The sequence below is a fragment of the Gorilla gorilla genome, chromosome 11 (assembly GCF_029281585.2).
Source record: "Gorilla gorilla gorilla isolate KB3781 chromosome 11, NHGRI_mGorGor1-v2.1_pri, whole genome shotgun sequence".
Classification (NCBI taxonomy): Eukaryota; Metazoa; Chordata; class Mammalia; order Primates; family Hominidae; genus Gorilla; species Gorilla gorilla.
The window spans coordinates 71378956-71395601 of record NC_073235.2 but is presented as its reverse complement, the minus strand read 5'-3'; the positions used below and the strand labels follow the sequence as shown (position 1 = coordinate 71395601).

The window sequence follows — 16646 nt, the reverse complement described above, 5'->3', positions numbered from 1 at the left end:
TTTTGAATTCATAGTAACTTTTAATTTTTCTAATTTTCTCAGTGAATGGATGTTGAAAGTATAAATGTGAATGTCAGCATAAATGTGAATGTCGTAAAGAGAACCTTATACTTACAGGTGGGGAACTTATAGTCTAAACCATGGCATTATTCATGACCATTCCTATCTTTAGCTCTGCCCCCCAAGATGCAAAGTATCTACCCAGCAAGTGTATGTGCAATAGAGGACAATGATCTTTTATCCTTATACCCCATTATCATTCACCCATTGGAGAAAGAATTAAGTTTTCAGGGGAGGAGCAATGGAGCGTTCAGTCTGAGCAAGACTATAACCACCATCCAGAAACACCTCCAGCCTGGGAACATGTGGCATCTGTCTATTCCCCACCCTGAAGAAACCCAACCCTGGGTCACAGACCATATATCCCAGAGAAGGCAGTGCTCAGTTTAGTACCTGGCACAAAATAGAAACTCAATAAACCCTGGTTGGTTTGAAATGAAAGGTATGTAAGTATGGTGGTGGTGGTCATGGTGGAGTTGTGTGAATAATAATGGGTCGGGGGGACTGTTTTCCCCTTTTTAATGCTGAGAAAGCTGAAGGCCCTATTCTGTGTGCTGAGCAGAAAGAAGAGCTGGTTGTCTCTAGCTATCCTTGGGGATTAGAGAGAAATTATTCAGCCAGTCTTTCGGAAATGAAAATTTTGACAAATGACAAACTTCTTCCTCACATCCTGGTTGGGGAGGAGCACTCAAAGGATAAAAAACAATAGACACCCTGAGGCTGCCCTAAAAACAGCACATTGGTAGGGCAATCACTCCCCTCAGCTGAAGACCCAAAGAGAGCAAGAATCTTCACTGAACAGTCTGATAAAGACCAGTGTATAAACCCAGTGAGGAATTCATCAACATGGTGCCAAATCAGCCCTCTTCCATGAATCTTCTTAAATACTGTCTTCACTAATTTGGTACTGAGAAAACCCTAAAAATGAGTACCAGCACTCAATCAGCTGAAGTTCTGAGATGCTCAACTCATAAAATTTTGCTTTAAGGTAAATAGTATCAGATATATAAAATTAGAAGTTCTTGGGAAAATATTTGGAAATGAAAGGAGATTTATCATAGTAAACTCTATGTCTAACTGTATTAATAGCAGTCTCTAGGCTGCAAGGTGACTTTTGGGTATATTGTGAAGTGTTAAATATTCATAATAACTTGTCCTGATTTCATAGGTCTTAATTTAGTTCTTGGATAAAGAATGGCTAATATCTGGTCCTCTGAGAATGTTTTTTACATATTTACTTCTTGTTGGTGTTTGTATTGTTGATGAAAATGAAAAGAAACTAGTATAGTAAAGAACTTTTGGTGTATAATAAGAGGCTTTATTTTCACAAACATATCATAGTCTAAGATTAAAATAATAACTTTGACTTCATTATTTTAGCCAACTTTATTTTCCATTCTTCAGAAAGCATATTCTCTAGGTTCTTTCCCTAGTTTTCTTTCTTCCTCAGCTTTACCAAGAAGGATTCAAATACCGAATCTATGTCACCTTTCAGAGTTTCTGGACAACGCTGATTCCCTGCAGCTTGTCTACTCTGGCAAATCCTAGTTGAATACCTTGTGCCTCATTCCTGTCCTCAAGGAAATAGCAGGTGATTTTGATAGTGCTCTAGTTTCTTCCACTTCTGCAAGATAGTAACATAGTGTTCTATTAGGCCTCAAAAACATTGTTAGAGAAGCTGGGGGAGTAGAAAAGAAGGAATATTTTTGTAAGCAGTAAAAACCTATTCTGAGGACCATCTGAATGTTTCTGCCCACTCACAATTGAAGTCAACTTTACAAGGTGAATACAAAGAAGAGGAAGTATTTCTTGCAAAAGATACGATTAAAGGTCAATATCTATATTTGTTCCAGAAACCTTTATTTGAAGCCGATGAATGACTTGTCGTGGGCGAGCCCTTCGGGTGCTATTAATACTTTCGGGTCACAGCGGAGACTCTGGCTGTTGTTCAGAAAAGAACTACGAATCCCAGAATGCCCTGTTCCCCCATTTTCCCCGCGAGAATCCAAGGGTGAGTTCAACCAGTCCTGTCAAGGAGAGCCTGTGCTATCGGCCAATCAGAAGGCGAGCCTGCGCCTGGAGGCGGGTGGCGGGAAGTGCACTAGGTTTGAAATCGGAAAGTTGGCGGGGCTGCGGGAGCTGAGCCTAGAGTCCGGCTGTTGGCTAGAGTGGGCGCGGATCTGGTGTGGGGAAGGCGGCGGGACTCAGGCCTGCCTGCGAAGGTAAGGGAGTTGGGCGCCGAGCTGGGCTCCTTGGCCCCCCTGTCGCAATAAGGGAAAGTGAATTTGAGGGCGGAATGTGTGTATTTGCGGCGGCGTTTGTGAAATGCGCATCTTGTTGCTGTTTGGGCCTCACAGCCTGGTGGGGTGGGCAGCTGCGAACCCAAAGCGTTCTGGGTTTCACTGCAGGAGGTATCTTTGGTCCTCCTGGGAGGGTTTTAGCGTCGCAGAGTACTGGTGGATCCAGGATTCTCCCAGGACCTCCTTTTACAGAGGATACTGCGGCCCGAGGTGACTTGCATACATCCTCGACGGAACCTACTAAACTCCCACCTTAGTCCCTATTTTACTGTTAACTTTTACTGTTCTGAGGTGGAGGAGAGAGACAGGATGGATGTGTGGGGTCTTATTCTATGGGAGGGTGCCGGCCACCTGGCTATCCTGATGATCTCTGTTCAGAAAGGGTTAGAGTTGGAAAAGGGCTTTCAGAAGTCAACAGTTTTACTTGCGAGAAAATGGACCCAGGGTCATGGTGCGTGTGAGTGTCCTGTGCAGTTACACTTACCTACTAACAAGCTGCTAGAAGGTAAAGGTGTCCTGAATTATTGCTGCACGTTAACAACAGTTAAGCCCAGGTGGCTTGATCTACCCTTGAATACCTAGAATTAAAGATAAGTTGCTATTTTCTAGCAAAGGACAAATTGCCAAAATACTGTATACCCGATTGGAATATGTGGGTGATTTGATTTCAATAACTCTTAAAAAATGCAATATGTATTCTGTTTTTAGCATTGTCCTACATAATGGTAGAGGACGAACTGGCACTATTCGATAAAAGCATAAATGAATTTTGGAATAAATTCAAAAGTACGGACACCTCCTGTCAGATGGCGGGACTAAGAGATACCTACAAGGATTCCATCAAAGCATTTGCAGGTACCTAGTGTTAACTTGTAACATGCTGGTTTTGCTGTTCTAGTTTATTTTTTAGTGTTATTGCAGCTGAATTGAAAGTTCAATTTCTCTTTCAGAAAAGCTGTCTGTGAAATTAAAGGAAGAAGAACGAATGGTTGAGATGTTTCTGGAATATCAAAATCGTATGTGAAAAAGTATAAATCATGGGGTTTTTTTTAGATAAAACATCTTTATCATGAAATCTCTCATACAAGTAAGACAATGTATTTTGTGTACACAAGTGTGTATATGTTGTGTGTATATATATATATACACACACACACACACACACACGTACATGTAGTGGCTCATGCCTGTAATCCCAACACTTTGGGAGGCCAAGTTGGGTGGATCCCTCGAGCTCAGGAGTTGAAGACCAGCCCAAGCAACATGGCGAAACCCTGTCTCTACAAAAAATTTAAAAAAAAAATTAAAAATTAAAATATATATATATACATATATATAGACACATACACACAAATACATACACATTAACACATATACATGTGCTTATATATAGGAATAAACATTGACATACTATACAGTTTAAGAAAGAACATCCTGTGTTACACCTTCTCCCACCTTCCACAACTAACCTATCAATATATTGTTTAGTATTGTGGGGGTTTTTTGTTTTATTTTTTGAGTCAGGGTCTCACTTTGAGACGGAGTCTCGCTCTGTCGCCCAGGCTGGAGTGCAGTGGCGCGATCTTGGCTCACTGCAAGCTCCGCCTCCTGGGTTCACGCCATTCTCCTGCCTCAGCCTCCCAAGTAGCTGGGACTACAGGCACCTGCAACCACGCCTGGCTAATTTTTTGTATTTTTAGTACAGACAGGGTTTCACTGTGTTAGCCAAGACGGTCTCAATCTCCTGACCTCGTGATCTGCCTGCCTCAGCCTCCCAGAGTGCTGGGATTACAGGCGTGAGCCACCGTGCCTGGTGACAGAGTCTCACTTTGTCAGCCAGGCTGGGGTGCAGTGGCATGATCTAGGCTCACTTCAGCCTCGACCTCCTCGGCTCAAGTGATACTCCCACTTCAGTCCCCTAAGTAGCTGGGACCACTGGTGCACACCAGCATGCCTGGCTAATTTCGTATTTTTTGTAGAGATGGGGTTTCACCATATTGTGCAGGCTGGTCTTAAACTCCTGGGCTCAAGCGGTCCGCTCACTTTGGCTGCCCAAAGTGCTAGGATTTCGGGTGTGAGCCACCATGCCTGGCCTCTAGTATTGTGTTTTTGAATGTTATATAAATGGCATTCTCTTGTATGTCTTCTGTCCATTTTTTCACTCAGCACTATACTTGTGAGATTTGTCAGTGCTAAGGTATAAATGCCAGTATTTTTTAAAAGATGAGTTTGTTTTCACGTTGGAAATCACAGCCTGGGGATTGAAAAGCTAGAGTTCTCTCAGCTCTGTTAGTACTCTGACAGTGTTTTTCTCCATATTTTTACTACTATTCTTGCCATCTTATTTCTACTATTCTCCAGGTTGTCCAGAGTAAACCAGTAGTTTTTACTGAATTCTTACACACAGGACACAAACGTGTGTCCACAGTTCAAATTCCACTAGAGATACTTGGTTTAAAGGCACCATGTTTTAAACAATATTAGACTAGAATGTCCTTACATGGGGCATATGTTCTTTCATTTGCAAAATGGGTAGCGTTGACTTACCCACTTTACTCATTGTGTGGCCCATGAAGGCATTTGACTTTGTTACCCCAGTAGGTTATTTGCTACACTTTTACCCATGTTTACTTTCTTTCTTTATTTTCTTTCTTTCTCTTTTTTTTTTTTTTTTTTTTTTGAGATGGAGTCTCGCTCTGTTGTCCAGGCTGGAGTGCAGTGGCATGATCTCGGCTCACTGCAACCTTTGCCTTCTGGGTTCAAGTGATTGTCCTGCCTCAGCCTCCCAAGTAGCTGAGACTACAGGTGCGCACCACCACGCACCACTAATTTTTTGTATTTTTAGTAGAGATGGGGTTTCACCATGTTAGCCAGGATGGTCTCAATCTCCTGACCTCAGGTGATCTGCCCACCTTGGCCTCCCAAAGTGCTGGGATTACAGGCGTGAGCCACTGCAACCGGCCTACCCGTGTTTACTTTCTAATCTGCCCTGAAGCTTCCATGCCCTTCACTGCTTCTCTCATTCCCTCTGTAACCATAAGCAAAAAGGAAAACCACTTTTGTTTGCATGTGTGTGTGAAAGAGTGATATTGAGTTTGGGTTCTTTAAAACTTCTTTGTAGGATCCCTAGGCATTAGAAAATTAAGTTTGGAACTGTCAGTTTTACTGCTGTGAGTCTCAAACTGTGCTCTTAAAGATTATCTATAGTGTGAAGTTATGCTTTATATAGTCTAAAATCTAAAAGCATTATCAATATTTTTCTTTTAAAAATCAGTTTATACTTGGCCGGGCGCGGTGGTTCACGCCTGTGATCCTAGCACTTTGGGAGGCTGAGGCGGGCAGATCACGAGGTCAGGAGATCAAGACCATCCTGGCTAACACGGTGAAACCTTGTCTCTACTAAAAATACAAAAAATTAGCTGGACATGGTGGTCAGCGCCTATGGTCCCAGCTACTCTGGAGGCTGAGGCAGGAGAATGGCGTGAACCTGGGAGGCGGAGCTTGCAGTGAGCCCAGATCGTGCCACTGCACTGCAGCCTGGGCGACAGAGCAAGACTCCATCTCAAAAAAAAAAAAAAAAAAAAAAAAAAGAAATCAGTTTATACTTGAACAGAAATACAATTTACCCAAGTTTAATTAATTCAATGAACATATGACTGCTATTGCCCACCACTAAGGAGACAACAGTGCATAAAGTATAATCTACTGACAATATTGAGGGGGATATAGATAGGGAAACCACAATTAAAATATATTGTTCCAGGCTCGATGGCTCAAGCCAAAGTAATCCCAGCACTTTGGGAGGCCGAGGCAGGAGGATTGCCTGAGTCCAGGAGTTCAAGACCAGCCTGGGCAATATAGTGAGACCTTGTCTCAATAAAAATTAAGGAAAAATTAGCCAGGTGTGGTGGCGGGCACCTGTATTCCCAGCTACTCAGGAGGCTGAGACAGGAGGATCGCCTGAGCCCAGGAGACTGAGGTTACAGTGAGCCATGATCATGCCACTACACTCCAGCCTGGGCGACAGAATGAGACCTGTCTCCAAAAAGAAAAAAAAAAAAAAGATTGTATTCGTTGTTAGAATAATGTAATAGATGCTGTGTGAGGATAGAATCTGGAGGGTTTGATTCTTCCAGTGAGGAATGCAGGATATTTAATAGCTAACCATTACCTTGTATACCATGTGCTAGGCCCTGTTCTAAGCTCTTTGCATATATTGACTCATGAATCCTCACAACAACCCTAAGAGGTATAGATACTGCTTTTAGTCTTACATGTTAGATTTTTATGACAAAATAAGCACAGAGAGGTTAAGCAACTTTCTCAAGGTCAGATAGCTGATAATGAACAGAAATATGATTTGAACCTACAGTCTGATTATACCACACTACTTTGGAGAAAATCACATAAAGGAGGGTTAGGGATGTTCAACAGAGTCAGCATTACATTCTGGGAAGAGGGAACAGCACATGGAATATGGCAGGAACATGAGAGCTTGTTAAGTTCTGGGATGGCTAGAGTACCCTGTGGTTGGGGAGTGGTGGAGAAGTGGCTGGAAGAACTCGTTGGCCAGATGATGGACATTCCATGTTGTGCAAAGGGGGTTAGACTTTGTATTTCAGGAGATAAAGAGTTGCTACAGGATTTCAACCTGGAAAATGATATTGGATTTATATGTCAGAAGAAGCAATCTAGTAATCATGCACAATAAACAGGAGGGGAGTGAGATTGTTGTCCATAAAGAGACCAGTTAAAGGAAAAATTTAGTGTAATAGTACAGGCACATAATGAGTATGGCTTGGACCAGTGACAGGTCTGAAGAGTTAGACTCAAGACTGGGCCTGAAGGTGAGAGTATGCTGTGGTCTAGGATGATTCCTTCTGACATGGAGTATGAATCAGTGGCGATGCATTTACTAAGTGAGGGATTGTAAGAGAGGAGGAGCATGTTTTTATAGGTGGGAAAGAAACATATGTGGGTTCAATTTTAAACATGTTGGGTGAATATGCTGAGTTTATTGTGCAGCAAGTCTTCAGGTGGCGATATCTGATAGGCAATGGATATATTCATCTGGAAGCCAGCCAGAAAAGTGGTCTTTGCTGAAGATAGGGATTTGTGAGTCTTTAGTGTATTTAGGGGGTTGAAGCTGTGGAAGAATATGTAGAGTGAAAGAAGGTAGCCTTGGTTAGTAATAATATTTATTTACTCATTACTGTGTGCCAGGTACTGTGCTAAATGCCTTACATTGACCACCTCCTTCAGTCCTCGTGATAGTTCTCCAGGGTTGGTATCATTTATTATTATTGTTCCTACTTTTCTGATATTACAGTCCCAGAGAGATTATGATTTGCCCCAGATCATCAGATTAACTCCAGAAGACTTACTCATCTTCAGAACATTACATTTCCTCTCCAGTTTGAGAGAGTTAAATGGAAAGGACCAGGAAAGACAGAATTAGTAATTGGAGAACAGAGGAAGTAAGAGAGAAGGTCACCAAAACTAAAAGAGGAGAGAAATAATAAAGGGTGTTGTCAACACTGTAAGTCACAGGTAGATCCAGTAAGGTAAAGATTGAGATAGATATTTTGGGAACAAGAAAGATGGAAGGAATTCATTCACTGACCAAATACTTTTTGAGCTACTGCTGTATACCAGGTAATCTTCTAGGAAAATACTGCAGAGAACAAAATAGCCTAAAGTTCTGGAGCCATAAATTCTAATTATCACAAGAAGGAAGATCATCTATTGAAAGTGAGAGGTATTTACTATGGGCAGGCTTTTAAATTATAAATCCTGAAGTCTGTCTAAGACAGAGATTATCCCTGTTTTACAGATGAGGAAATTGAAGCTCACTGAGGTTAAGAAACTTGCCTAAGGTAGATAGAGGATCTAGGATCGCAATGATAGTGTCTGTGCTCTTTCCATTGTGCTATACTGACGTGCATTGGAGTGAAAATGCAAAGAAGGGTTCCTCAGGTGTGTAGGAGTGAAAGTTTGAAATGTCGGTCCTGGGAATAAGACAGCCTGCTATGTACACATGTAATAATAGTCACACAGCAGGCCAGGTACGGTGGCTCACACCTGTAGTCCTAGCAATTTGGGAGGCCGAGGCAGGCAGATCATGAAGTCAAAAGATCAAGACCATCCTGGCCAACATGGTGAAACCCCATCTCCACTAAAAATATAAAAATTAGCTGGGCGTGGTGGCGGGTGCCTGTAGTCCTGTCTACTCAGGGGGCTGAAGCAGGAGAATTGCTTGAACCCAGGAGGCGGAGGTTGCAGTGAGCTGAGATTGCACCACTGCACTGCAGCCTGGCGACAGAGTGAGACTCCATCTAAAAAAAAAATAGAAAAAAAAATAGTCAAACAGCATCGAGGACTCCTATATTTGTATTGGCCACAAATTCACACAGTTCTTCAAATGTTATAATAAAAACACTCTCATATGTGGTATTTATGTGTCACTAGTTTAAAAGTTTTTGTATTATTATTACTGGATACTCTAACCCCAGTGAATGGGGTAGCCAATGTTATCCCCATTTTACAAATGAGGAAAAGAGTTTCAGAAGTCGTGATTTTGACCAAGATCTTTGGGTAAGAACTGATGAGCTGAATCAGAGTTGAGACCTTTGACTTTCAATCTGGATTTCTTGTGTAGTACAATTCTACTTAATTTTTTTCTTTAAATAGTAGCATTTTTCTTTCTAGTAAGATGTTTATTTTTAAATTATACTTGACATAATATATGATTATGTTCATATTCTTAGAACATACAGAAAAGCAAAAAATATCACCTGTAATGTTGAGAACCATATTTAACAAAGCAACTTTCTAGCTTTAGTTTTTCATGAGCTATGTAGGTTTTTAACGTAATTATGTTCATGGTATCTATATAACTATCTTTTTTTTTCAACTTTGAGAATATTTTACCACATTGCTAAATTGTTTTGAAAATACATTCCATCTTATCGATGTACTATATTTTAAAAATCATTTGCTTGTTAGCCATTGAAGATGTTTTCAGTTTTTCATTATAAATACTGAAAAATAATTTTTATATATAAATATTTGCACGTATCCTATTTCCCTAGGGTAACTTTGTAAAAATGAAATTGCTGGGTCAAAGGAGGTAAATATTTTTAAGGGTCTTTTATTTTACAATGTCAAAAATATTTTCTAGAAGAACCCTAGCATTTTGCATTCCTCTCAATATTAGTTGTTATTTCTGTAAACATTGTTGTAATAAATGAAAATTGAAATCTTACTGTTTTACTTGCATTTCTGTGATTAATCTGAGGTTAAATTATCTTTCATATTTATTAGCCATCTGCATTCTGTGTTTCATCTGTTTATCCCTTTGTCTGTTTTTTTCTTAGGAATTTGTATTTGTGTCTTCCTCTTGAGATTAAAATGGTAACCCATTGTTGGAGGAGGATAATTTAATGGGCAAAGCATTGCCTTTGAAGTCAAGACCTGAGTTTGAATGCAGTCTGTCTGTCTGTTTATTTATTTATTTATTTATTTTTGAGACAGGGTCTCGCCCTGTCACCAGGCTGGAGTGCAGTGGCGTGATCGCAGCTCACTGCAACCTCCGACTCCCTGGTTCAAGCTATTCTGCCTCAGCCTCCCTAGTAGCTGGAATTACAGGCACACGCCACCATGCCCAGCTCATTTTTGTATTTTTAGTAGAGACGAGGTTTCACCATGTTGGCCAGGATGGTCTCGATCTCCTGACCTCATGATCCGCCAGCCTGAGCGTTGCAAAGTGCAGGGATTACAGGCGTGAGCCACCATGCCTGGCCCTTATTATTTATTTTATCCTAGCAAATACAGCTTTGGGCAAGTTACTGAGCTGCTGAGTGTTTTTCCTCTTCTTTTAAAAAAGTAGTAAAAGACGAATTTATTTTGGATTTCAGCACTGTTTAGAGAATAATCTACCTCTTGAACATTGATTTGATATTTCATTTATCATATTAACTTCCTAACTGTGCCAACGTTTGTTTGGCATGTCTTTTATAATATTTAGAAGCATAAAATATCTCTTCATATATCCAGATCAAATATGTGTCTCAGACAAGCTTTGCAGTTTTTTTCAAACAGAGCCTACATATTTCTTGATCTAGGTTGATTCTGAATTTTCTGTTTGTTGCCTCTATAAATGAGATTTTCCTATTGCCTGAGGAATGCTTGTCTTGAGAGATGTTGTTCAAGCACTGAGAATTCCATGCTCACTTCAATTTGGGAAACAGATCATAGTGTATTTCTCTTTTGAAGATTTATGGTATTTAAAGTCTTCATAAATTTAGTGATGGACTAACTTGTTTAACTTTGAGAAAAAAATTACTCATCCTTGGAGCACATATTTACTTGTAATTATGATACTGGAATTAAATGACAGTATAGATAGTTTGGTTTATTTGATACATTTCTAGACTACTGGCATTAATTGGCATTCGATTTTAAAGTGTTTAGATTTCATTTAAGTATTAGTAAAACTAAATCTTTAATTCAGAAATTCATAAGCACATTATAAAGCACCACTTGAGCTCTACTGGCTCTGCTTATTTGACCTCAGTAGCCTCTGCCCTAAGAGCTCTTATGCTTTTTGTGCCTTCCTGCTTTGTCTAGCCCCCTGATTGGCATTTTGGGGACACCATCTCTGTGCAATGGGCCCCAAGTAGCAGCGGTTGTATCTTTCTTCCAACAAACAGAGGAAGAAGTGGCCCTGCCAGGGTTATTCCTTTCCCAGCAGAGAGGTTTGGCCAGGTTTATGCATAGGCATTGTTGTTTTTATTTTGAGCATGTGTGTGAGAAAGGGGTGGGTAGTTGCAGAAGCTGAGTGTTTAAGAGGGCTAGGGCAAGAAGAACTTGTACAGAGAGTGACAGGGACATGGGGAAGGCAGCGAAGGTAGAGAGATTAAAGCCAAGAAGGAGTAATGAGGTGCTGGCCAATATGTGAGACAGATGTAAAAGGCCAGTATTTTGGCACATGGATACCTTCTTTTATTGCACTTCGCTTTATTGCACTTTACAGATATTGCAATTTTTACAAATTAAAGGTTAATGGCAACCATGTGTCAAGCAAGTCTGTGGGCACCATTTTTCCATCAGTATGTGGTGACTTCATATCTGTCACATGCTGGTAATTCTCACAAGATTTCAAACTTGTCGTTATTATATTTCTTGTGGTGCTCTATGATCAGTGATCTTTGACGTTACTATTGTAATTGTTTTAAGCACCATGAAAGACACCCATATAAGATGACAAACTTAATGGATAAATGTTGAATGACTTCTGACTGCTCTGCTGACCAGCCATTCCTGTCATTCTTCCTCTCCTTGGGCCTCCCTAGTGTCCAGTATTGAAATTAGGCCAATTAATAACCCTATAGTGACCTCTAAGTGTTCATCTGAAAGAAGGAGTCATAGGTCTCTCACTTTAAATCAAAAGCTAGAAATGATTAAGCTTAGTGGGAAAGTGTGTCAAAAGCTGAGATAGGCTGAAAGCTTGGCCTCTTGCGCCAATTAGCAAAAGTGCTAATTCAGTGAACACACGAATGGTAAGAAAGAGAAATAGCCTTATTGTTAATGTAGAGAACATTTTAGTGGCCTTAATAGAAGAGCAAACAAACCACAACATTCCCTTAAGCAAAAGCCTAATTCAGGGTAAGACTCTAGCCCTCTTCAGTTCTATGAAGGCTTCAGAAAGATGAGGAAGTTTCAGAAGAAAAGTTTGAAGTTAGCAGAAGTTGGTTCATGAGGTTTAAGGAAAGCAGCTGCCTCCATAAAATAAAAATGCAAGATGAAGCAGAAGTGCTAATGTAGAAGCTACAGCAAGTTATCTAGCTAAGATCATTGAATGAACAGATCATTAAAGAACGGATTTTTGATGTAGATGAAAAAGCAGTTTTCTATTGGAAGAAGATGCCGTCTAGGACTTTCATAGCTAGAGAGAAGTCAAGGCCTGCTTTGAAGCTTCAAAGACAGGCTGACTCTTTAGTGACTAATGCACCTGGTGACTTTAAGTTGAAGCCAGTGCTCACTTGCCATTCCCCAAATCCTAGGGCCCTTAAGAATTATACTAAATCTACTCTGCCTATGTTCTATAAATGGAATAGCAAAGCCTAGATGACAGCACATGTGTATATAGCATAGTTTACTGAATATTTTAGGCCCACTGTTGAGACCTTCTGCTCAGGATAAAAGATGCCTTTCAAAATATTTCTGCTCATTAACAGTGCATCTGGTCACTCAAGAGCGCTGATGGAGATTAGTGTTGTTTTCATGCCTGCTAAGACAACATCCATTCTGCAGCCCATGGATCAAGGGGTAATTTTGACTTTCATGTCTCATTATTTAAGAAATAAGGTTATAGCTACCCAAATAGTGATTAACTCTGATAGATCTGGGCAAAATAAATTGAAAACTTTCCAGAGAAAGGATTCACCATTCTAGATGCCATAGAACATTCATGATTCACAGGAAGAGGTCAAAATATCAACATGAACAAGAGCTTGGAAGAAGTTGATTTTAACCCTCATGGATGACTTTGAGAGGTTCAAGACTTCAGTGGAGAAAGTCACTACAGATGTGGTGGAAATCACAAGAGACCTAGGTTTAGAAGTGGAGCCTGAAGATGTGACCGAATTGCTGCCATCTCAGATAAAACTTGAATGGATAAGGAGTTGCTTCTTATGGATAAGCAAAGAAAGTGGTTTTACGGAAAGGAATCCACTCCTGGCGAAGATGCTGTGAACATTGTTTAACTGACAACAAAGGATTTAGACTATTATATAAACTTAGTTGATAAAGTAGCAGCAGGGTTTGAGAAGACTGACTCCAATTTTGAAAACAGTTCTACCACGGGTAAATGCTGTCAAACATCATTGTATGCTGCAGAGAAATCTTTCATGAAAGAGTTGATTAATGCAGCAAACTTTATTGTTGTCCTATTATAATAAATTGCCACAGCCACCCCAACCTTCAGCAGCTACCACTCTGATCAGTCAGCAGCCATCAACATCAAGGCAAGACCCTCCCCCTGCAAAAGTTTAGGACTTGCTGAAGGCTCAGATGATTATTAGCATATTTTAGCAATAAAATATTTTTAATTAAGATATGTACATTTGTTTTTTAGCCGTAATGCTATTGCACGCTTAATAGACTACAATATAGTGTAAAATAACTTTTCTATGTACTGGGAAACCAAAACATTTGTGTGACTTGCTTTATGGCAATATTTGCTTTATCACAGTGATCTAGAATAGAACTTGCAATATCTCCAACGTATGCCAGTACTTAAAAATAGCACAGAATAGCAAAAACTAATAAAACCAATAAAAACAAAGAACAAAAACGAATATTGCAGCTATTAATATTAGTATAAACATCTATTCTTACCTATGTATTAATCACTGGTGTTATGTACAAAAACTATTGATTTTTTTGGTGTGTAGTACCACAAATTCTGATAGGTTTTCAGTAGATTTTTCTGAGTATTCTAGATAGATGTCTATTGTCTACATATAATGAAAAATAGTTCTTGTTTTTTCCTTATAGTTTTACCAGCTAAATATCTTGTCTTGGCCAGAAACTTCTAGGGAAATATTAAATAACAGTGCTAACTGGCATCTATTTTATTCCTTTTGGAAATGCCAAATATATATTATGAGATTTGAAAGGTTTTTGATTTGTTTCTATCATGTTAAATGTCCTTCCATTTATAGTTAAGAATAGTCAGGAGTGGATGCTGAATTCATATGAAATATCTCTTCAATTCTTATTCATGTGATGGATTTTCCTAATATTACACCTTCACTATATAAAATCCTTGGTATAAACTATGTTTGCTCTTAGTGGATTATTTTTAATGTAACTTAATATTTTATTGAGCATCTTTGCACCTATGTTTTTAAGTGAGATTAGTTTATATAGTTGTGGGTAGAGGGCCAGTGCTATCTTTAATTTTTTGTTTTAGCTTTAGAATTATGCTTACATTGTAAGCTTTGCCTGCCCACCTGTCTTCCTTCACTTATTTCTGTCTTTTGGTATGTTCCGGAATAATTTATATAGCATTAGAGTGAGCCTTTTCCTCAAAGCACTGTTTAAAACCATCTCCTAGAGTTTGGTTGTTGGCCAGGCGTGGTGGCTTGCACTGGTAATCCCAGCACTTTGAGAGGCTGAGGTAGGAGGATTGCTTGAGCCTAAGAGTTTGAGACTAGCCTGGGCAACATAGTGAGACAAAAAAATTTAAAAATCAGCCAGGCGTGGTGTGGTGTGTGCCTGTAGTCCCAGGTACTTGGGATGCTAAGGTGGGAGGCTGCAATGAGTAGTGATTGTGCCACTGTATTCCAGCCTGGGCAACAGTGAGACCCTGTTTCAAAAAAATATAAAAATAAAATAAATATTAGAGTTTAGTTATCTTTGTTGGTAGTTTTTATTTCTGTGCTTATTTGGAGTGGGGAGCTGCAAGGGTCATGATCTTTTGATTTTCTGTTTCTTGGTTTAATTTGGTATTCTCATTTTAAGAAGCTTTTCTGTCTCATTTTTTTTTAAAGATGAGTAGAAAAGAATAGATTAGGTTTTTTTTCTTTTTTGTCTTTTATAATTTTGAATCATTAGAAAATGCTTATCAGTCAAAAGATTCTTTATTAATCTTTATGAAAGTCAGTAAACTTTGGCCCTTTCTTAGATACATGTCAGAGAGCCAAGCATATTCTAGCTAATACCTTGTGCTTCTTACAGAGATCAGCAGGCAAAATAAGCTCATTCAAGAAAAAAAGGATAACTTGTTAAAATTGATTGCTGAAGTAAAAGGCAAAAAGCAGGAATTGGAAGTACTGACTGCAAATATCCAGGATCTTAAGGAAGAATATTCTAGGAAGAAGGAAAGTAAGTTTCCTCTTATAAACATACTGTTCTAAAATGGAAAGTGGTGACGGTTCACCTTTATTAAGTACATCTTGCCTGTTCCAGTTCATTGCTAAAAATGGATTACAGTACCCCAGGGCATAACCAGCCACTCATCTCTGCAAGATGTCATTAAAGTTAACTAACTGGGTTTTATTTTCTTTTGTCTTACTTAAAGGGCCTTCTCTTGTTATTTTTAATATAATCAGTTATAATGAAATTGATAGGAGGTTTTAATTAAGCAGAGTGAGAAATGGTGTCCCTAAATAAAATTTGCTTTGGACAAGCCATAGTGTACTTTATGCAACAAATATTTATTGACCATACATTCTCTGCCAGGTAATGTTAAGCGTTCTTTTTATGCTGCAAAATCTCTTATGTATAAAGAACTTTCATATTCAAATGAATGCATCTTTTAGAAAGGAGCCTTGTTTGCTCACAAACTAGGTAATCTATTCTTCAAATCTGAAAATAGCAAAGTTTGTTTTGTAAATGCTTTTTCTTGTGGAGTTCTTATCCAAGTCTAAATTGTGAAATTATTTTTCTCATTACTTAGGGACTATTGTGCTACTTTAAAGTATATTTAGGGACTATTGTGCTAACTTAAAAAAAAAGAAAAAGAAAAAACTAAACTAGCATGAAATAAGGCTGACCTCTCATAAGAAATAGTTATGTTTAAAGGAAGAGAACATTTTCCCATGAAGCAATTGGTTATCTAGAAAAAAAGCACAGTAGTATAAATGAAGTCTATTTCTATGCCAGCCATACAAATCCCTGGCCTATTTACTTATGCTACTACCTAATAAAGTAAGACAAGGCTTATTCTTCTATCTGTATACATTTTCCTGAGCAGTTTTTCCTTCCAACTTGAATGAACAGAAGCTTCTTTTAGCCAACTTCTTTTAGCTTCTTTTAGGTAGATATAGAAACAATAAATGGAAGCAGATTTATAGGCTTGGCATCATTTTATAGTTGATTTTAAGTTTAAAAAATTAACTCAGTGAGCATTAATTTGCTATTATTTAAAACATTTAATATTGTGTGTGTTTTTTAATCAGCTATTTCTACTGCTAATAAAGCGAATGCAGAGAGGTTGAAAAGGCTGCAGAAATCTGCAGACTTGTATAAAGATCGACTTGGACTAGAAATTCGAAAAATTTATGGTAAGTTTGTTAATATAAATAAAATACAGGAGATTACAAAAGTATGTCTTTTCTTAAGTAGAGGAAAATTTTAAAAATATTTTCAACTAAAATAATGACCACATTAACTTTTTAGAAAATAGGAAAAAATTACAATTTTTAAATTATTCTAACGTAGCTACTGATGCTGTAGTTATTTATCATTCGGTATTTTAATAAATGTATTTTTGGCATG

General features: G+C 38.7%; 1 protein-coding gene across 3 annotated transcripts in view; it reads left to right on the top strand.

Moving 5' to 3' along the window:
• The first annotated feature begins 1932 nt into the window (after positions 1–1932).
• SPC25 (SPC25 component of NDC80 kinetochore complex) overlaps positions 1933–16646 on the top strand; it is a 43498-nt gene continuing 28784 nt past the window's right edge. Inside the window, exons 1-5 of one of the 3 annotated variants that reach the window (XM_055379123.2) lie at positions 1933–2071; positions 3069–3215; positions 3311–3376; positions 15105–15251; positions 16328–16432. In XM_055379123.2, coding sequence (XP_055235098.1) covers positions 1933–2071; positions 3069–3215; positions 3311–3376; positions 15105–15251; positions 16328–16432 — 604 coding nt within the window. Of the gene's footprint in view, positions 2072–2149; positions 2283–3068; positions 3216–3310; positions 3377–15104; positions 15252–16327; positions 16433–16646 lie in introns of those variants that run through there. The other 2 variants (XM_063694967.1, XM_004032739.5) reach the window with 2 other exon arrangements.